Source organism: Lineus longissimus, chromosome 6, assembly GCF_910592395.1.
Source record: "Lineus longissimus chromosome 6, tnLinLong1.2, whole genome shotgun sequence".
NCBI classification, from domain to species: domain Eukaryota; kingdom Metazoa; phylum Nemertea; class Pilidiophora; order Heteronemertea; family Lineidae; genus Lineus; species Lineus longissimus.
Genome location: NC_088313.1, coordinates 7,117,168 through 7,140,292, shown reverse-complemented (window position 1 = coordinate 7,140,292; position 23,125 = coordinate 7,117,168). Strand labels below are relative to the sequence as shown.

The window sequence follows — 23,125 nt, the reverse complement described above, 5'->3', positions numbered from 1 at the left end:
TAAAGGTAAAGATGCTTTTCAAACTGTTCTCCGAAAACTCACATTGTTTTTCCATCGTTTTTGTTCCATTAGCATGTCTAATGTCAGCATTGGTACCTCTTTTCTTTTTGTTTGCAACGTCCTCTCCGGCGTCTGCATAATTAGAAAGTTGTTTTAAAGTTAATGGATCTCCGATTCAACCTAGATTGCAACCTTTTTCCCTAGGGTTTGTTTTTTTGTCAGTGATTCCTTCCTCAAGATAAATGCACCAGAGATTGGGCTATATCCTGAATTACAGTCATTGGCGGTCCATAAACTCTAGTGCAGCATCAGTTAGCGGGGCAACACAGCAAATAAAGACATTCAGTACTTTTCCTTGCTCTGTGAACGCATAGTTCAACAAGATCGTCGGCATTGATAGTTGCCTATATCGCACGCGCGTTGAGACACTGTACCCTCTCCTCGGCGGAACCCAGTTCATTGTGGCAACTGACATTATATGTCATGTCAGGCCATTGGTACTCACATTTTCCCTTCCTTTTCATATGCTTGCAATTGCTCGATTCAGAGGGTCCTGACATGTCCGCACTGCTCTCCTTGGCACATTTCTTCATGCATAAGCTTGTATTCCTCACTTTAGCATCTGAAATTGATACAGGTAGTATAGATTAATCACAAGTGCCTTTAATCGTAGGTAGGCATATACGTCGGTGTAATAGGCTTTTTTCATGACTATGCTGTGCCTGTGCTTATGCGCCAGAAAGCCCTCCTCTTTCTATTCATACAATAATAAGATTCTGTTAAAGACAGGTGGATGTGTCCACCAAAATCATTGACCGACGGCATGATTTGTAACAGGCCTACATGCGTTGGCACACAGTCACGTTCAGGGATTTTATTCATCTCATTGGCCCCAATCCTTTTGATGGCCGGACAGTATTACATAGTATTACAAGTGTAACCAATGTGCAGTTACAGACGATCGAATCCACACACCGAGCCACCTTGGGCACGCGCGTGCGGGACAGGGTCACAGGGAGGGAGGCCGGGGGGGGGGGGGGGGTTCTCCCCAGCTGGTGTATAAAATGTTCGTCCGTAAATTTTAATCTCTTTTAATTTGATTTTAATTTTTTTTTCATAAGAATGCTTCGCTATTGTCCAAGCGCTCGAATACAAAGAACAGCGCTGTGCGGACAATGAGGGGAATGCGTTATGAAAAAAGCCTATCAAAAACATGCTATCATGCTATGCTGACCCATCGTAAAAGAGCATTTCTTTGAATCCCTCCACACAAAGGTTATGCTGATTTGTCGTAAAAGAGCATTTCTTTGCCAATGGCGCACTAACATCACAATACAGCCCTCTGCCGGTCCGCACTTGTCCTTTTCAAATCTTATGCGCTTTCTGGGTTAAAGCGCACACCAAGTGCTAATCTTATGCTGTTAATTGGCGTAGACCCTTTTTGAATAACGCTACGTATTACCCTAAAATCCCACGAGGGACAAGGCTATAGAGCATTGATACCATGTTTCTAGGATTTCTACTTCTTTGGATAGGAAATCGGCATGCCGTTGTACTTCTCGGAGGGGCCCTCCTAATCATCAATTGAATTGAAAGATCTCGTTAAGCTGTCCATCATTGGAGTGATCCTTCAGGTCATGTAAGAACAACCTCTGAAAAAATCTGTATCATCATGGAATAGCACCTTTAGCGCTTACCTCTCCCCCCCCCACAAATAAATATCATATCATATACCACCGATAAGCGGGTACATCACTATGACTCCCCCTTCCACAGGACATAGCGAAAGACAATGCAGTTCTACGAAGGTATGTCGTCAATCCCTTTCTCATGGGACCTTTGGGTGTTTGTAAATGCTGACATCTCATAAAAGGTGACAACATCGCGCGGCAAATAGCCTACCTCAGGCATTCTTCCTTGACGCTCGGCTCTATTGTATAAACGCATAAATAGTAAGGATGTCGTCATCTAAAGAACAGGATAGCGCTGTGCTAAAAGGCTTATTGGTGGATCATCTGAATGAGGAATGATTGATAAAAGACACCACTAGCGGTGGCCCAAGACTTTACTTTGGAGTTATGAAATCCCCTTTGAACGGCTATACCGACCGTAGCTCAATAGTTTTGCGTGTCGGTTTGTCAGCCGGTTAGCTATTTTGATGTGTCAACACCCCAAGACCCCTGACCAGCCAATCCCAAGCCTCACTCGAAGAGAGGCGGGCTTAGCGGGCATAAGCACAAGCACAGTATAGTTGTGAAAAAAGCCTAATATTTTTCAGTAAGCTCCATGTGTCAGTGTTTCCCACGAACAATGCCATGGCTAGAGAGACCCAACCAGTCTTGTTCTGATGCTGTTGTAGGGCAAAACTGTCACACCGAAACACTCGCATACTACACCGGGAAAGTGTCATTACTGCACATACGTATTCACCTACTAAATATTTCGGTGATATCCCTAATTAGAATTGTCAGCAAAATCAGCAACTGTAGGAAAAATCTTTTTCGATAGCAAATAGGTCCAGGGATATCTACGCAATTATTTCATAGTTATGCGAATGACAGGCCTAACGCACCGCCTCTCAATCCATTTAATGAAATGGCCAGGGCCATTGTGCTCACCTCATGTGGAGGAAAGATGGATAAAGAGCATGGTATTGTGTCATGTAGTGTTAGGTTTGATGTAGGTCCAAGCAATTACAATTTCCCCAAAATGGCCAATTTACAGTACATTCGACCTCTGTGACCTTGAAAAGTAGGTCAAATCAAAGAAGACCCGGGTGACACATTGAATGGTTGTTAGAATTAGATGTACCTATGATATAAAATTGGTGCCAATCGGGCAAGTCATTACTAGGAATAATGGCATTTTGAAGAATTTAGGATTTGGCCCCCTCCCTGGAGGCCAAACGGCAAATCAGATCGCACCAAACTTCGGTACCTGAGATCACCTGACTAAGGGGTACATGTGTACTTAATTTGTGATCAATAGTCATTGCAGTTAAGAAACGTGCCATAGTTACGGCCTGACGGCGAATTTATGCCATTTGACCTCTGTGACCTTGACAAGAAGGTCAAATTAAAAACCTGTGTGACATATACTGTATGGTGGTTAGATGTACCCATGATATCAAATTGGTGGCAATCGGGCAAGAAGTTAAGGAATAATCACATTTTTAAGGTTTTTAGATTTTGCCCCCTGGTGGTCAAGTGGTGAATCATATTGGACCAAACTTTGGTCCCTGAGATCACCTGACTAAGGGGTAAATGTGTACCAAATTTGGTATCAATAGTCATTGCAGTTTAGAAACGTGCCATCGTTACATCCTAACGGCCAATTTACACCATTTGACCTCTGTGACCTTGAAAAGGAGGTCAAATCAAAAACCCGGAGGATATATGATGCACCTTTGCTAGAAGTACCTACCATATTTTTTTCAAAATTTCCCGACTACTATTAAGGGAGATATTGCATATTTTCACTTTTAACGTTTGGCCCCCTGGTGGCCAAACCATGAAACGAATCGGACCGAAACTTGGTCTCCAAGGTGTCATTACATAAGGGTACATGTGTACCAAGTTTCAACTCAATAGCTCTAACAGTTACGAAACGTGCCCTGCTAACGGACGACGGACGACGACGACGACGACGACGGACGACGGACGCCACGGTATGGGATAAGCTCACCTCTGCTAAGAGGTGAGCTAAAAACATCAAATTCTCTTCCTTGATTTTCCTAGTACATGTATATTCAGGATTTTTACAACTTTGTTCATTTATTGGCAATGTTTATACTTACTCTCTGCACACATCTGGTGGTGGAAATCGTCCATAACAAGGTCTGCAAGTACAATAAGAACATGACCACTTTCGTCGATTCCTCTGAGATCATTCCTAGCCTTGTGAAGCAGTTGGTCAGTGAAATAATCCCCATAGTACAAATCAGCGTAGGTCATGTGGTTCTTCGACCTCTGCTGCATTTCCTCATCCCAATAGATTAACAGTTTATGACCATCCTTCGAAGACTGCTTCGCATCACTAATGAAGGTGCCCAACTCTCCGTTTCTTTCTATTTCATCCAGGTAGAGATTAATCTGATCATGCAGTGGGCCTGCAAATCGAATACACTGGACGCTCGTACACCGTAAATGGGCTGCTTTTACCACGAGTGCATTCTGTCCAGCTTGTACAATTTCATCTAATCTTTTGTTCGCAGGGCAATAAATGGTTGGTCAGCATAGGCGTTCGCCTTTCATACGCCCGTGAACAAAACGAATAGTACCAGCCGGTGGAATGAAATACAGGACCCGATGAACGCTACGGTGTACGAGTGTCCACAAAAGTCGCTCGCTACCGAGATTTCGAATCCCTGATGGCGTACGCCTACCCCGGGACGCCTACCAATGCTTCTCAGCCTGTTCTGACGGTTATCACTAATACAAGGTTGCCTAGAAAAGCGATTGTCAAACAAATAACTGATCAAAGGAATATAGTATTGTAATCTCTGGTCTGCTGCGTTAAACTTGGTCACGTGGCCAGCAAAAAAAACGGTGTACAACAATAATTGTAATACTCTCGATTCTTCTTTCTATGGTCCCTTCTAGAGAACGCCTACCTCATTGAATATGCATGTTAGGGTCCCTTTAAAAGAGATTACCCAGGCCTATTTTTGTTGGTGAGAAGGGCTGTAATACAGGGTGAATGCAATTGATGAATCCTTTGTATTAGGGGCTGGGCCTAAACCTGGTCATCGGCCCCAAGAAGTAGAAATACGAATGGAGAGTATATTCATACAGTGATCAACACGGCACTTCCTTTTTTGGAATGGCTCAATCGATCAAGCAATGCTACCCACCTACAGGACGAGTTCAAGTCCGCTTAATATCTCATCATCAGCTATCAATGATCAATTATAGACTATGATTACCCTACTCACTTTTCCTGGACTCCTTGGTTTCACCTTCATCTGACTCCTTGGTTCCATGTTCATGTTTTTCAAGGTGTAAAACTTCCGAGGTTGTGATTGCAACAGATGTGCCAGGGTTAATTTCATTATCCATCTCATCAGGTGGTGTTGTCCTTATTTCACCAACAGGCCTTTGAACTGCTATACCCATAGAAAGAAATTAAATTCAAGTTCAGACACCAATGCGCCCAATACACATACCAACAGCAGATGATAAAACACCCGCCACTCAATCTTGCTGAACTGGCTGACTGAGCTGCCAATTTTAGTGAGGCAATCCCACCCATTATCCAAATCCAACCTGTGGGTAATCACAACACCCTGGATCTATGGCATTCGAGGCCCATAATTGATCGTATGCAAATACAATTAATTAACTAAGACATGCCTCTAACGTTTACACCGCCTAATCATGAATCATGAATCATCATCCATGTAAGGTGACTCTTATTAATGATATATACATGTAACTGTCTAATAGAAAAAAGATTATAAATTACAAAAAAAGGAGCTTTTGAAAATATCGATAAATGGCATAAGCCTTTACGATATACCCCGTGTCCGCTAGTGGCAGTACCGTAGAAGTACCCAGATCAAATTCTTCCCAAACATCATTGACGCTAGGGTAATACCGACCGCCCCCCCCACCCCCCATGTCAAAGGCCCTCGGATTATCCTATGGATGAGGTTGTTCATTAAAACTATGTTTTTTTGCGCTCTGTACATGGTCAAAATAAAAGAATTGTCAAAATAGAGGTGGCGTGCGCCGGATGCGCCCCCCCCCAAAACACACACTCGTATACCTTGGGTGACCGCATGCGCGTATGTAAAAAGTACGAAAAATTGGTCCTTTTTCCTACCTCAATTACGAAGACTTTTCCGCACAAATCGTGAAAAAGGGGGTACTTTTGGCAATCAAAGGTATTCTATGAGAATGAGCTTCTGCTAACAGCACCATGCCCCGTATTTAAGGGTAAATTATGAGACAAATTGATCCGAACGGGCCAAATCTGGCGTATCAAGGGGATACCAGAGCATAGGTACACCCACCTAATGCTTGGGGGGGGGGGGGGGGTGCTTAGCCATTCTCATCTCTATTTATTCCTAGGAAGGAAATAATTTTCTTACCGTCTGATTTATCAATTTGTTTCACATCCAGTTCAGGGAATGAACGAGTTGCAGCATTCTGAAATATCAGCAAAACAAACAGTATCACACATAGATCGCATTCCGGTTTAGTCCATGATTTCTATGTAATTGAAAATGTAAATGTAATTGGACTCCTTAGCGCACTTTACATGGCTACACCTGCACTGGATGATCACAGTGGCTGCACCTTGTCCAAGTGCGCTTCGAATAGCCTTTAAGGGTTAGCCGCAGGTAAACAAAAAGAAGGCTGATTTTTTGATGAGGTATAGACTTTGATTAGGCCCTAACACCCTAAAAAATAAGTGAAATCCAATCGAAACCGAGCGGTGGTCATTGCCATCTGTGTTCCAAATGTACTGATACCCAGCCTGTGTCCATTCACTTCGTTTTGAGGATGTTCTAACTGCTTTAGGATTTGAGCACATGGTTTGACGAATTTCTAGATAACCACCAACTGACACCCAGCCTGTGCTTATTCACTTAGTTTGGAAGGAGCTATAGTACATTTGGAACACGGAGAGCAAGGGCCACCGCTACGTTTAGGGTGTTGATGCGAATTGAAACCGAATTCCGTAGAGCGCTCTCCGGAATACGAATTGGTTAATCCAGTTTCAGAACGGTCGCGTCACACTGGCCCGAATACGCATTCAAATCGGTTTAAAACGCGCCACACTCAATGCGTACTAACGACGCGCCATCTATTATTATTATTATCATTTATTAACCTCCCATACGGGAGAATAAAATTTACAAGTACAAAACATATAAGTATATAATATCAAAGTATCACACAGTCATTATTAACAAATTAAAATCGCGTAAGGTGCTTGACCATTTCCATCTCCCTGCCATGCCTACAACACCGTCGCTAAATGCGGAGAATCCCGGCCTCGCCCTTGAAAACGAGGCCAAAACCGGGGAAAACCCCGCCGTGACGATGTTGCTGACCAGCGTACCTTTGACCAACGAACCGGCGGCAACATACCTTGCCAGGAAATGGAAATGCAAGTCACGTGCAGGGGAGTTTGAGTTAATGACATCATTTAAATACATCAGTTAACTAGTTCGGAGCACTAGTTCCCGCGGTCAAAGGTCACTTTCCATGCGCCGGGCGCATGCGCAGTGCGATCGAAAACCTTAATTCGTATCAAGCGCGTCACACTTGAAATCTCAATACGGTTTCGTTGATTCGGATTAGCTGATTCGCATTCAATTCGGTTTAAGAACCGTGTTGGTTGAAGCGGATTGAGATCGGTATGAACCGAATTGAGTGTGACGCCCCAATACGTATCAACGTTTTAATTCGAATTCAATTCGTGTTAAAACCCCAGTGTGACCACGGCAATATGACTCAGCAAAAAATCAGCCTTCTTGTTGTTTACCTGTAAACCGACCTCCACAGAAACTTTCAAGCTTCGATGCGAGCACCGCCAATTTCAGACAAATTTTAAGCTCAGCTGACAAAGTCAGCGAAGCTGATCATATTACTAAGGGAATGGTGTCCGTCCTTCCTGCCATCCTTCCATGTCAATTTTGGGCATTTTGTAACCGTGAGACCTAGGCACTTTCTTGACGGCCTAAATTAGGAATAGCCCAAGGGGAACTCAGAAACCAAAAATTAGCGCGATCAGACCTACATTCGGCGAATGAGGTCATCGGGAAGTTTAAAATTCTTTCCTTTATACCTTGGTCCACAGAGGAAATATTGTTTTCAAATCTGGCCGAATATTTTTTAATAATTTTTCGTTTTGACTTGTAATGGAATTAGTTTAGTTTTCACCGCCAGTTGGCGCTACAGGCACATTTGACAGATTTTTTGACGATTTAAAAGCCCGGGTTATGACGTATAGTTGCGCAGTTGTATTCTGCGCATTGAATTGACCAAGGAACCAGGCCATATTTCAGCATACCCACTGTGCCCGGACCAGTCAAAAGATGGAAGATTGATTTTGCAACAAGTAACCAATTTTCTGCTAAAAAGTAGTCAAGTAGGCGATATTATCACTAGTTCCTTTCAGTGGGTAGTCATAAGGTCTTAAAGGAATACTTTCAGAAATTAGTTCTTGAAAATTTGGCCACAATTCTGTGAAAATGATATCGGAAGTGCACGCTCTGTTCGCGATGTATTTTGAAGTGGAGAATTCCCACAGTATGTGCAGTGAATCGGCATGATTCTGTTTGCATATTAGTTTTTAGTACTACGATTCTTACATGAGTAAAAAGTAGACGTTTTAAGCAACACAATAATGTTACTCCCATAAAAATTGACTCAAAATTGACGGAGCTACAGCATTCTGTTCGGCAATTGGCAGCGCTGATAAAATACATTGCATGCCAATGCATGCCAAATGGCACACTTTAAAAAGCGCTCATTGGACAACGTAGGGAATCACCAGAAATGACGTCATCTTCTATATAATAATATTAGAAGGGCCGGGGGACGAATAAAGTCACACTTAGCGGCTTTGGATCGCCTTGAAATTTTGCATGAATGGTGGTGACACCTTACCCTGATGCAACGTCTTGGTTTTATTCAAAAATTTACTTCAGCGGAGCAGTAATGAGGGATTCTTAATCGGACACTGTCAATTCTCCTTACCACTCACAGAAGCCAAGCCATTGCTGTTAAGTTATGCAGGGGCTTAATCAATTACCTGCACTCCCTGTGGGGTGAATAACGTTACCTTTTGAACAGCTGGCTGTAAGGGGATGATTGGATCAGCCGGTATACCTGCTGACCTGCGGGAAATGAAACTGTAAACAAACGCATAGTGTGCAGTTCAAATGTAAACAAAAATGTATTTTTGGTACTTTTGGTTGCTGGACTTGGGTTTTCCCGCAGTTAGGAGCTGGGGTCAAATTGGTGGTCTATTGTTTATGGGTGGTGGTTTATAAATTAGTCAGAGGTAGCCCTTGATTATGAAGGGATTTTCAAATCAAGGTGAACATGGTCTTTTTATGTGCTCACCACAGCTTTCAATACTTGATGTATCTTAAGAGGCGCGCAGAACCTGACATGGCCTTACCAAGGAGCTGCTCACGGTGCTGAACTTCTAGCTTGCCTGTCGACTAAGTGCCTTTTTGGCCAAGACATTGCTACGTGTAGGAGGAGCACGCATTTTAAAGTTATAGTAGTGATGATAGTACAGTTTGTTCGTGCAATTTGAAAGCCGACATGTGAAGGCCTATCTGGGTTCTCCTTCTTCTCCGTATAAAATTTAAAAAGGGGCATATTGCTGACTAAGGAACGAGGCATATTGACATTGCCTCATCATCTCTATCGGACCAATTGATATACTTTTATATGCACGCATACATCACGCCATTGCAGGGTCCGAGTTTGTGGACAATTGGTTTGATTAATTTGTCTCTTCGATATTACTCCTTTATTGCATTAGATTTTCATCGCAATTCAATCTATTCAAGATATAGCCAATTTGAACCTGTCTGCGCCAAGGATAGATTGGTTCCCGATCGACTCACTAGGGATACGCAGTAGAGCACAATGTCATGAAAAACGACCCTTTGTATTGTAAATTCCAATCACCTGCAGGACAGGTCAATTTCTCTCAATAAAATTAATTTTGTTGACTCCTGTAATCTCTACCTTATTAAAAAAAAAAGACAGTGGTGTTAGTCCCAAACTGGTCATTTCTATTTATTTTGACCTCTGTTAAATCAGGATACCTCTCAATTACAGACAGCATTTTGTATCCTTGTGCTGTACAACCCAGCCTGGACATACCACAGTTGGCCATGGAGAAGTCTCATCCTCTCTGACACTTCTTTTCTGTAAAGCTACCGATACAACATACTGAACTAGGGATATCTTCCGTTGCCTCCTGTAATATTTACGTACCATGGATGATTAGTTCAGTCATATTTCCTTCAGCTGGCAGCTCTGCATTGGAAATTTTAGTGGTATAACGTGTTCTCTTGACCTTCAAACAGTAGTATAAAGCCGATATTTACTACTTTACACCCTCAGTCCTATGTTATTAGGTCATCCAGCTGAGCGCCAGGCCCTTGGGCCTCTTGTTAAATCTTTTGATTACAGAATTGCTGTTTAGTTTGAATGTTGATATGGCAATGCTATCGGTTTGTCCCAAACGTACATATGTAGCCCTCCCCTTACCTCCCGGATTCGCCCCCCCCCCCCCCCCCCCCGTAGTGCAGGAACAATGTTTCGTGCAAACCAGCCGATGCAAACTACAGTTTGTTTTCCAACCAGGGGTGTCCGGGGGAGTTGGTATAGGTAATGCAGACAATGTGTGGAGACGCTGGTCAGGAAAAATCACTCAGAGCAGAGTTTTTTCTCAATCTTTATGAATCCTTACCTTTTGTTGTCTCCATGGCAGATCGTCCACCCCGTAGTCGTATCGCAGCTCTTCGCCAATTTCTATATCGCGGTTAGCGAATAGGCATAGAGCTGGACTCCCTTTTTCTGTTGAAACCTTCTTCATTGAACAGTTGGCTGCTCCTCTCCAGGCATCATTAACTAACCTTCCTAAGGTACCGTCGTCTTTAGTTGCATCCACACTAAAAGAATGGCTATTGTTAAGGAGTGGCGCGGGCAATGGAGTGTTTCGAATGATTTTGACGCCATGTCATGTTGAGTCATACATCATAAAGATATGGAATGCCATAGCTAGGGAAATTAATATTTGCTCTCGTTGTCATGTGAACACCAGATGACATTGACCGCTTGGCCCGCTCAATAACAATTGTTGTAAGGCCTATAGGCCCCGACAACGACATGCGATAGGTAAAATCACAGCAAAATCTTTAAAAATCTTTAAAAGAATTCATTTAAAAACATAGTGTTTAAGAGATGTAATACATTAAGGATTGTAGTAAAATTGTAGATGAAAAAAAGAACTCCTCTAAACAAATTCTATCGGTCTTTTTTTACCCCCGCGACGACCCCTCCGCGACACCCCTTGGGACCCCCCTCATAAATTCCCCCAGTGACCCCCTATAGACACCACAGAGCTTAACATTATGATACCTATCAGTAGTGCAGTATAGGTATCATACGTTTTATTTGGGGTTTTTATGGTGCGCTGCCATTTCCTGCAATTGGATGCAACTAACTTGATCCAACATCGAGAGACTATCCTGCATGGGATAATAGTTGAATGGTTTCATGAGGGGTTCAGATTTTTTTTCTTCAAAATTCAGTCATAAATTAAAAAAATAATCTGTTTCACTCATCCGGCATAAAATACTGTCATCCCTTGGCTATAGCGTCATTGAGTGCACCATGTATGAAGCCCGTGGGGCGTGAACGGGGCGGGCCTACTTAGTATACCTATTTTTATTCGTTAAAGTTAAGATTACTTTAACGACAAAAATTAAGTATGCAAAGTAGGCCCACCCCATTCACGCCCGACGGGCTTCATACATAGTGTACTCAATGACGCTATAGCCAAGGGGTTACCGTAATTCATATTCTATCCAGGATTTAAAGGTCCTATTTGTAGAACAGAAAAATTAGCATCAATTGTTCAGATTAACCCTTCCTGGTCCGAGTATGCCCCGCCCACTTTTTTCGAGAAATTTAAAATATGCTATGATGCTTGGCTGCGATTATTTGGATACAACATTTTCCCATATGTTCTATCTGCTCGTGCCGGGGAATGTACCCACAAAAGCGTGTACCCTAAGGCAAAATAGGCGCCGTTAGTGTCGAACGATAGCATTTTCCCACAGGATTCTTGCAGAAAAGAAAAAAAATCAATAGGCCTATTGCAGACCATACTGACAGAGCCTGAGCAGGGCAGAAACGGTTTCCCAATAAAACGTTGGCACTTTTTAAACTTCGGGTGTTCCTTAGAAATAACCAATCGGAAAGGTTTGCGTTAACCCCTTCCTTGCTGGCGGAAACAGGTCCCAGACCTGGTGGTGGCCATGTTGGGGCCACGCCTTTTTGCTTCAACAATGCCTGAGAAATGTGAAATCTTACCATCGGCACTGTCACTGACATCTATATTTTCTATTCCCCAAAAAAAGGTCCGAGGGATATTCAAGATCTGATCGTAGTGTATTCCATGTACATTTTTACAGGTACTTAGACTTCGCTATTTGTATTTTTAGTTTTACCACTGTCTTTACCTATCACTTACCCTTATATAAGCAAGGGGAATAAATCTTTTCTGTCGTTGTCGAGACTTATACATGTGCATTTTCTTTTACCGAGCAATGAGGACGCCATGTTGGGTCCGCTCATCCCAATACTGACACTTGGTCACGACACTTGGTTGTTGCTTGAGGCGTGATTGACATCTGTTTCGAGCAGCTTAGTGGATACTATTTGATGGGTATACATACTTTCCTATGCTCACAACGTTCGGACTCCATAGTATAAATTTTAGAAGCCTCCTACATGTATAAATGGGGTCTGCTAAACCTTTTAGTAACGAGGTTCAAGGTCAGGAAGTGTCGCGACAGAGTGGATTGTACAGTAGGCCTTACTATGTCGAGTTGTACACTGTATTAGTAGGCCTACCGACTGGCACAGATGTTTGATCACACAATATTTCTCTCGAAATAAAATCCCAGGGGAATGCCCCACGAAGGAAAAGCAGATACAAGTACTGTCAAAGGGATGACTTCAATTTAAGTTTTCAAGACGTAATCACCTCTTGGGTTCGATTTTATTTTCACATTGTGAGGGTTTCGGATGGTTTTCGAAAACGAGAACGAGAACGTAGCCTTCTAGTAAGTGAGGTAGAAAAAAAATGTAACTTACCATAACGTGCTCGTGTTATGTTTGAAGTAAAACATGAAAGATCCTTTCTTGGTTTTGTCGTAGCTTTTCTCTCTGCGCCTTGCTTCATCTTCTTTTATCAAAACTCCATGGTACATGAGAAGGAATGAGCCTTTCAGATGTTTCTTAGTAGCGAAGACACCCCATCCTGGAAGAATGAAGAATGTATGATTTTGAAACAAATGCTTCTTATCTAGGTCACCTTGAGGTCAATGGGGCAGAAAAACCATTGTTGTGTACATTTTCCCAATTCCAGCCATGGTTCAACACAAGTGGTTGATCAAGATGACACGAAATTGCTACTAAGATAAACCTTAGACCATCTGCATCCAGGAAATATATGATTTACTGCAGTCATAGCACAGGCAGAACTACTAATATGGAGGTCTAGTCTGGAGGTACAGACAAAGATAGAAATTGTAACAATTTCTATCTTTCTCCTCATCATTTCTCCTCTGAAGCTTTTATTTGAACAGATATTGCAGGGAAACTGTTCATACAGCAAAATTTTCAAGAACTGGGAGAAAGTGTAAACAAATATTTAGAATGCAGGCAAATGTAATTGAAAATGTTTCAAAATATAAATACCTTGGTATAGTGATTGTAGCTAGTGGTACTTTCACCTATGCCAAGGAAGATATAGCTGACAGGGCCAGAAAGGCTTTATTCAAATTGAAAAGCTCTAAAAGCTCTGGGGAAATATATACCCCAAAGCTTGGTATAAAGATGTTTGATCAGATCATTTTCCAGTATGTTCTTACGGGTCGAAATTTGGATGTCTGAAAATTTGGGGGAAAAAAGGCCTTTGGTACCAAACAATATATGGAATATATTTAGTTTGAGGGGTTTTGCATACTTTTGCGAATAAAAAAATGAGACATTTCTGCAATCAAATCAGCCTAATTAGGCAACACAAAAGACCCCTCTTTTCAGCATGTAGCGACTAATTAGGTTGGCCTCGAATGTCCATTTCCGATGCGGTCAGCACCTATTGACGCAGAAATATAATGCGCAAAATGTGACGGAGCGACCTGTCAGATTTTTGCCACCGCCACCGTTTGAATGGCCAATTAATGGTCAAATTAGGCTATATTGAGAAATTTCGAATTTATTCGTTGTTCCCGTCAAATGATTGAAGAAAAAAACTTCTGTTACGATATCATAAGTGTCCGAATAAGATGTAACAATCGGCTTAAAAAAATGATCCAAAAAAGGGGAATAAGGAGGCAAACTTTCAAAACAAATTGGGGACTTCGAGCGCATTCCTTTTGTTAGTCAGAGAGTATTGATCGGCGGAAGAAAAGCGGACACTTCATAGGCCTGTACTAGGCTTACGTATAGGGTCTTCATGTAATAAGGACACTCAATTGGCGCAGACAGGTTTACGTCAGTGAGTGGGAGTCTCAATGAATGACAGGAAAGGTGCCTCGCGTAGTCTTACCCGAGACCTTAATCAGGGGGCCCCTATTTAACAGTTTTCTCCTTTTAGCTCTATAGAAAACAATATGAACTAAAACTTCGAAATTACCTTTCAATAAGCACTGACAGACGTGGCGAAAGGGATATTTTGCACTGCCAGGTAAGCCACAAGGCCTAGGAATTCGCGGGCATTTCTGCAAACTAGCAAGAAACCCAATCCAAAGACTTCAAGGCACTCAACGTCGACGTTTAATACTGTACAATATCCTACGGCATCAACGAGGGCTGGTGTAGGCAGGACTATAAGGAATCGTCCATCGGTCAGCGCATCCATGAAAGCAATTTAATCTGCAATCAGATCAACACAACTAAATCATGGGCCTAAAACTTATTATAGTCAAACCCTGTGAGTGAGAAATGCGCACCCTGGCCCTAAACAGTGCATGAAGGTCCCAGGCTCCATTTCTATGCACGCTGCCCTCTCAGCTCGTTCGAGTTTTTTTTCTCCAGCAAGCTATTTTGAGAACAAGGAAACAATTAGATCCACAATTGAACGGTCAGGATCCAGAAGAAAAGCAGCTAGGATAATTTGGGAATTCAGTACTTGATAGGCTGGAATGGTGGTGGCGTGACCCGTGCCTTCAAGAGACCCTCTTGAAGCCTCGGGGGAGTAAATATGGTATTTGTTATTTAGCGCCCCCCCCCCCCCCAATTCCCATTCATGAGGGGGCTAACACCCGCGCTCCACTTTCCTACGGGAAAGGGTAATTTTTGCCATCACATCTACGGCCTTGTCCGTAGAAAACAGACAAAAGGGGTATGAACTCCAACAAAGGACGGGTGAAATTCCATACTAAAAAAGGGGTCTATTCATGGAGTGCCGAGAAAGGCGAAAATCAATACTTGGTCATAAGTCACAATGTGGACTACCAAAGTAGATAATTGGCCCTGGAGGGTATAAAATGTGATGCATGTAGATTTTTTTTAGAAAATTGACGCTGTAGTCATCAACTAATGTCATTGTGGTTATTGATATAGAAAAGAACATGCCACGACCTTGTCTGAGCACTCTGACCTGGTTTAGTTTTGGTTGCTGGACGAAGCTAGATTAATTTCCTCGCGTATAAACATAACGCGAACATTTTATTACGTCACCATTCATAAATTAAATTTCATTTTTGGCTAAAATCTCTCTATCGGTAGCATTTTGATTGGGGATAGCATACGATTTCTCATCTAGGGGCTGGTCTCGATTTTTCCCATATACCGTATAATCGCGCATTTAGGCGCATGTGCTTATAAACGAAAATCGCTTGTTTTTGGCCTCTTTCTTACCTGTCCTTTTTCCCGTTTTTTAGCGCATGCGCCTATATTTTTTCCTATTTGGTTTTGACACAGTTAGTAGCGCACTTAAGGCCGATACACACGCAGCAAACTTTTACAGGCGATCTCTAGCAACCAGCAATCTGTGGCAACCTACCTGTGACGTTCAGACGTGGCAAACTTCAGCAACCTCTCAGGTAAAAGGTTGAAGAAGGTTGTCAATAATTTTTGGAGGGAAAAGCTAATTTTGGGGGGAAATGCTAAGTAAAATGGTGGAGATGGAAGCAGAGAGTGCTGCTGCTGCAGCACTAGTTATTTTTTAGTGAATAAAAGACGACGACAGGCCAGACAGAAGAAGAGGTTGTGGAGGAAGGACTGGGAGGCATGAACTTGGAGCATACCATACCTTCTTGAAAGAATTAGCAATGGAGGATATATCAGCGTACAAGAACTTTTTACGTATGAATGCAACCACATTCGAAGAACTGATGCAGAAGGTAGCCCCGATCATCACAAAGCAAGACACAATCATGCAGGATGCCATATCTGCTGGCGAAAGACTGGCAGTCACTCTGCGCTTTCTGGCCTTTGATCGTTTATTCCTATCTTTATAGGAAGAATCCTTGACATTGTACAGACAAGCATAATTTTCTAAATTTGCCACTAAAATGTCTTCACATTCAGTAGTCCTAGATGCCACCCCTTTGCCCTTTGCTTTGTTCATTTCCTCTCAAGCTATTTCACCTTCAGCCATTTTTACAGTCAAGTCATGTGATGGCATACAAAGCATTCTGGCATCTGATTGGTCAGATGCTAAAAATGTAACTGATACTCTGTTCGACCTGGTTGCCAAGAACCAACACGTCGGTTCCAGATTGCTGTTTGCTACAGGTTGCTACAGGTTGCCAGATGGAGGTTGCTATAGTTTGCTTGACCTATTCACACGCAGCAACCTCAGGTTGCCAGTATCAAATTCAGGGTCTTTCAACTAGGTTGCTAGAGATCGCCTGTAAAAGTTTGCTGCGTGTGTATCGGCCTTTACGCAGGGTGAGATACAGAGCGGCGGCCGCATCTGGTATTAGTATCCTGATGTAATACGGCATGTTTTTAGGCCAAAATACACACGCAGTTCGGCTGGGTATATCGGTGAATCAGTGTACAATTTATCATTTGCTCTGTAGTAGCTGGACAAGATGGATAAGGCTAAGCGAAAGTCCTACAGTATCGCGTTTAAGAAGGAGGTATTGGCCACGCTGGTCACCAATGGCGGGAACGTTTCGGCTGCTGCTCGTCAACATGGAATCCACCGTAAGATGGTTCAAACATGGAGGAAGAATAGACTGTGGTTCGAGGGACAAAGGATTTACATGCCGCATACGGAGACGTTTACCCTATCGTTCATTTTTGACATCGTCGGCATGTACATTTTTTACCGCATATAGGCGCATGCGCTTATGTACGGATATAAGCGCACCCCCGTTTATAAGCACATGCGCCTAAATGCGCGATTATACGGTACTTTTAAAAGCCAAACTGCGCTGGTAAGATCTGAGTAAGTGGACAAAGTTGCAAATCGATCATATTCCACAAGGTCAGAATCAACGGATGATGAAACGAATTCATACTTTGTACTGCTACGCAGTTTCGCGCCACGGCGCTTGCTTGGTTTTTCATGCGTCTACGGAATAAAAACTAAATATCGGGTGGGTAAAAAAAACGTCCCGAACTTCACACTCGTATTATTCAATAACCCATAAACATACGAATTTGAACCTTTGAGGGTGCGTAGTGTTAAATGTCGTCAACTACCAGTATTGTATTAGCTCTACATAATTTGTACCAACCACTGGGTAGTGCAGAGAACATTACATGTCTCAACAGGGAAGGCTGAAATTTGTATCAACTACAGTACACATACAAATCTGAATTTATGTTGGTGCGTAATATTCGTATGTTGTCAGATTCCAGTGCAAAAATTAGCTCTGTAACATAGAAATCGACCCCTTGGCAGCAAACACAGTGATATGGGTCCAAAAATGCAATTCCGGGAGTTTTTCGTTTGAATACCTCCATCGAATTCACCGAACTTCAGACTGCCATATTTCCTTGACCCCTCGGTGAAAAGGGTTGCCGATTAGTGTGTCATTAGCATGTCATGTCAGTAGCTAGTATTAGAAATAATAGCTGCATATGATTTATCTTGACCCTTTGGCAGCGCAGAGAGTAGTACACGTTTGACCTATTTTGCCACACGAAGACGTTTTTTGGCCTACCCGATATATATAGCCTATGACTTGATTCAAATACAATGAAAGGTCGTGTTTTTCTAAAGAATGTTTTTGATCATGTCTCTTGCGCCGCGCTTGGGCGTCTACCTACTAGGTGATTTCGGCAAGCACGTGATACTGATGCTAGTGCATCAAATCCACAATGACAGACCAGTGATTTCATTAGTCTCCCCAATTAATATACATCGCTTAATGTAGACTGCGATTGCCCGGTTCCCTCGCGCAGCTCCCACGCAACATGTGCATGATACTTTCTGTATATTTCCTTCTGATTCTTATGAACAATATGTTGGGACTATGACACGTCTTTTTGCAAATTTCTGCTGGGGCCGGGGCGGGGTTTTAGCTGGAAATTGTGAATTTTCATGGTTCCAAATTTTTGAACAAATTTGTAAGAGGGCAGGGTTAAACCCCAGTAAGGAATCTAAGGAAGTTAGACAGAAGTTACAGAATAGGTATACTAAATTTTGGACAGAGGTATTTTATAAGAAGTATAGTCTTAGTGATTCCGGAAAATATGGGACATAGGCCTACTCGCTTTTTAAATCAGATTTTAACTTTGAGAATCTTATCAAAGATTTTAAAGCTTGTCAAAATTTAGACTAAGTAATCACCACCTACCGATTGAGAAAGGCAGATATTGTAAACCAAAGATCAAGAAATGAAAGAATGTGCCCAGAATGTCAATCAAACCAAGGGTCGGTAGTCGGTGATGAAATTCATTTCCTGCTGGATGGTGCAAACACTGAGACACAACGGAATATTTTACTCAATGAAATTAAACAAAAATACCCACATGTCGACGAACTGGATAATAGAAATTTATTCATTTTTCTAATGATTGCCGAAAATGACATAATCCAAAAAGTAGCAAAACTTTTATGAAATAACTTACCAAAAAGTGATGGCAGCAGGAAGTGAATTTGTTTCTTATTGTGCAATATTTGTTTTATTTAGGTTAGGTACCGGTATACCCCTTTTTATAATTGGGTACTGCATGTATCCGAATTTTTATTTTTAATTATTACATTTATTAAGAGAGAAGTCTCTATTATAAGAGAGAAGGCCGTTTCTTTGGGACACTCCGTCTAGATATTGGCCAGGTGCGTCACTGAAGTGCTGGTATTATATGCAAAAATCGTCCATGTGTGCATGTTGTTAGAGCAAAAAAATGGGTTGAGGGAATATTGTTTTTGAATGCATTTCTTTCTCTGTGTTACAGCATCTAAATTATATGGGGAATCCCCATCTCCTGGCTATGAGGCGCCATGTGGGAATTAAATTATTTGACGAAATTATTTGAAATAAGCAAATTATATCGAAATAAATGAGTGAACCAAGTCAAGATTATTTCCAAACTATAAATTTGCTTATTCAATTGTATTCAAACCATTTACTCTTCCTATCGATATTGTTTCAAACAATGAATTTGCTCTCCCAAATGTACGACGTCATCATCGCGTACATTTGGGAAAAACTCCCTAACGAGACCTAAAACCCGTCTACTGCGCAAACCATGTGCGCATACCATGAACGTAGTTTTGCTTGGATGGAAACAATGACTTTTGAAAGTGATTGGATGGAAACAATCAGAGTTCGCGTTTTCATGGTTTGAAAAAACGTTGCTGGGATGCAAATAATCAACATTAGATGGGTACAATTAGATTGTATACAAATAATTTCGTGCATACTTTCATGATTTGAAACGATCAGTTTGTTAAAGTGCTGGTTTGGAAATAATGATTTTGTGCGTGATTGTTTATCATCCAATGCAATGGACAATTTCCTGGTTTGAGAAACCATGACTTTTTTAATTTTGATTATTTAACAAACCATCATTTCGAGACAGTTTGATTATTTGAAACCACGGATATTCAGAAAATGTATTATTTGAAAACAATAAAGTTACGTTGTTTTATTGGATGAATATAATCAAAAGAGAGCAAATTCATTGTTTGAAACAATATCGATAGGAACAGTAAATGGTTTGAATACAATTGAATAAGCAAATTTATGGTTTGGAAATAATCTTGACTTCGTTCACTCATTTATTTCGATATAATTTGCTTATTTCAAATAATTTCGTCAAATAATTTAATTCCCACATGGCGCCTCATACCTGGCATGACCTACACTTATACACAATCCATCCTGCATCAACTGTGAATGTCCCAGTTTTCATTGATCGCTTCTGGCCTGTGCATCTCCGTGCCCTGTCCGATCCGGTAGCTCATAGTGTAGGCATATAGATAGATGTGGCGTGATGGGCTTCCTGACTTCCTGATACATGTACCTTTGAGGATTCCTCCAACATGTCCAAGCTGATACCAATGTAATGTTCACATTGACCATCAGGAATTTGGAGCATAAGAGAGGTAAATCCGGAAGTTGGGTGCCAGGGGCCCTGTTTATATTCGCTCACACCCTGGACCGAGCTGAACATTCTCTGATCATAGACCCTTACTTCATTTACATAGCGGGTAAGGAACATTTTCATAATAAAGCTTGAAGCAAAAAAGATGATTTTTTCGTCTCTCTGTAACCCCCCCCCCCCCCCCCCCCCCCCCCCAGCCGTCCCTCTCCTCAAGAGATGAAAAATTTAAGATGTCTGGCTTCAACTTTGAGAACGGTGAAGCCAGAAGGTTATCAAGAGATGAAATCCATTTAGTACACAATAGGCCTGACGTCATGTACAAAAGAAAAATCGTTCTTAGGACACCAGGATAGCCAGGATAGCCCAAGAATAACTTCTGGGCCCGGGTCGACCTACTGGGATAAGCAAAGAACTGTCCGGGAAAACGGGATGAGCGCAGCTTTTTTTGGAAAAGCTGGAACACCAAAATCACTATCCGTGTATTCTGGCCTACCGGGATTTCGGGAAACAGGATTGTCCTTATTTTCACGAATTTGACTTTGTTTAATCTCCAGTGGATTCTATATGACACCTGCTCCATCTCCTTGGCTCTCCTTGCCAAAATTTGCCCCACACCTTATGTGCCCTACTCATTGACACATCCGCAGGACGGGTATGCTAATTATGCATAGCAGGTTTTACCGAGGATTACCAATTATCTTAAGGTGGCTAAAGTCACAAGGAGCGCAAAAACGCTCAACTAGAATAGACAGTCCCGTTAGTGGCGTGCGGTAAAGTGACAAATGTCAGTCAGGGGTACCACACTCTGTTCAAAATTTCACGAAAAAGAGGTCTTGGAAATGACCACTACAGGCAATGACCGCCATGACCGAGTGAATCGATCGACCTATCACTGACCATGTCATTAGCTTTACTACCGGTGTAACATCTGTGGTTGTTCCCCATGTGTCAGTGTTTCCAAACAATAGGCAGCTAGAGAGACCACGACTTTTCAATAGGGGGGATACACAGAAAAACTTGTCAATCTATTTTTGAGCGTTCCCAAACAATGAGGGGAAACACTCAAAAACGTTACACCGGCATCTACGAAATGGCAAATTTAAAAAAGAAATAGACTATCAGGAGAAAAGGTCGATATGCTAAAAAAGCCAAGTAGTTTAGGTCATCCCCACATCCCTTTAAAAGGTCCAGATTAAACTGTTTGATGTATTAATCAATTCTGGGACACACTGTAGATTAGGTTTATAAGAAAAACGTTCTAAACTTCACCTGCCGTAGCGCCCAGGAGTACCCTATGCCGGTAATGAACGATCACATCACCCGATTGCATTGAAAGAAAAAAAATTGAAAATGGATTACTAACGCCTTGTTTCCAATAGAGCGTAGTTCGACGAACGCGTTTTGCTCGGCGTAAATCCGCAGAATGGTAATGACAATCCCTTTATCAGAACCCGTCGAGCAGAACGCAACTTTTATCCGCCTGCGGAATACGCTCTACTGGAAACAAGTCCTTACAATTAAAGATATCCAGTGGATTTCCGTCGAACACTAAATGCGTCCGCCGAGCACAAACGCTCTACAGGGTGACCCAGAAAAAAAACTATCTTTTGATCAAACAGCTACTGAATAAGAAGGCAACTCAATCATCCTATTGTGATAGATATTGTCCAACAAATGGATGATAGAATAGAGATTTGAACCTAAATTTACACGGGGCGAGCCCATCATTTTGTCATTCAGTATTGAATGATGTAACAACTCGTCATCTCACTTGACAGCAACATGTAATATACAAATATGATCACATCAATCCTCTGATCAATTGTTTGACAGTCCGGTCTCCAGGGGAGGGGTATAGGAAGGTTTTTTTCTGGCCCACAATGTAGATGAGATAAGATAAGATGAAAAAAGTTTTCTACATAAGTTTTTAACACACAATAAAGGGAACTGCAACTAATTATAAGTAGGCCTACACTAAACACATTCATAATGAGCAATGAAACAAACAACGAGTGAAAAAAATTCACTCTTTACATTTTTTTACTTTGATCTCACAAATTTCAACACTTTTTCCAAAAAAAGAACCAATTGAGGGTTTTGGATACCGAGTACAATGCATCTGGAATGACCTGATATAAAACGGCAAAGGTACAATAAAAACTTCACATTTTGTGGATTTAGATCTGACAGTACATAATAGGCCTACATTGTTGTTTAGAAGAGTGCTTAAAGGTTTAGGACTAGGTAGTATTCAGTCCCAGAAATGAGCATATTCAGCTTCAAGAAGAGGACCATCTTTGTGCACGCAAACTCAATTTCATAGGATTATCTGTTCAAAAATACCTGGAACAATCTTTAGAAGGGGCAATAGTGAGCGCACATTGATCCATTATGACTGACGATATTGATATGTTGGCGCAATATGTGGGTCGCGTGTGTTGCGACAACAGGTTCGATAAGAAATAATACAGAGTTGAAAAGTCACTTGCAGTAAACGGAAACACGAACAAGTTGGTGACTCATATTCACCTGACCTGTTCAAATGAAAGAATGTTCACGGTCCCTAATTTTATTGTCTGAGGACTCCAAGCCTCATTGAAAAAAAGTTAGAATATTTCTATTTCTGCTTTCAATTCTCTTAAATATCAGGGCAGCTTGATGTTGCTAAAGCATTCTTTTAAACATTAGGCCTACATGAGGTATTTTTGGACAAATAATTCTTCAAAACTCAGTACGCGTGCACAAAATGTGACCATTGTTTTACCACCATACATGTCAGTATTCTAAACCCTTAAATGACAAATATCATATATGGTAGAGACATGCCTTAAGTAGACTAC

General features: G+C 41.7%; 1 protein-coding gene across 1 annotated transcript in view; it reads right to left on the bottom strand.

Annotated features, from left to right (window-relative positions):
- LOC135489535 (uncharacterized) overlaps positions 1 to 23,125 on the bottom strand; it is a 91,255-nt gene that overhangs the window by 30,485 nt on the left and 37,645 nt on the right. The window contains exons 3-9 of the mRNA XM_064774928.1: positions 12,864 to 13,029; positions 10,450 to 10,651; positions 6,092 to 6,149; positions 4,934 to 5,104; positions 3,797 to 3,838; positions 506 to 622; positions 43 to 132 (exon numbers count right to left, since the gene is read on the bottom strand). Of these exons, the coding sequence (XP_064630998.1) occupies positions 43 to 132; positions 506 to 622; positions 3,797 to 3,838; positions 4,934 to 5,104; positions 6,092 to 6,149; positions 10,450 to 10,651; positions 12,864 to 13,029 (846 nt within the window). The remainder of the gene's footprint in view (positions 1 to 42; positions 133 to 505; positions 623 to 3,796; positions 3,839 to 4,933; positions 5,105 to 6,091; positions 6,150 to 10,449; positions 10,652 to 12,863; positions 13,030 to 23,125) is intronic.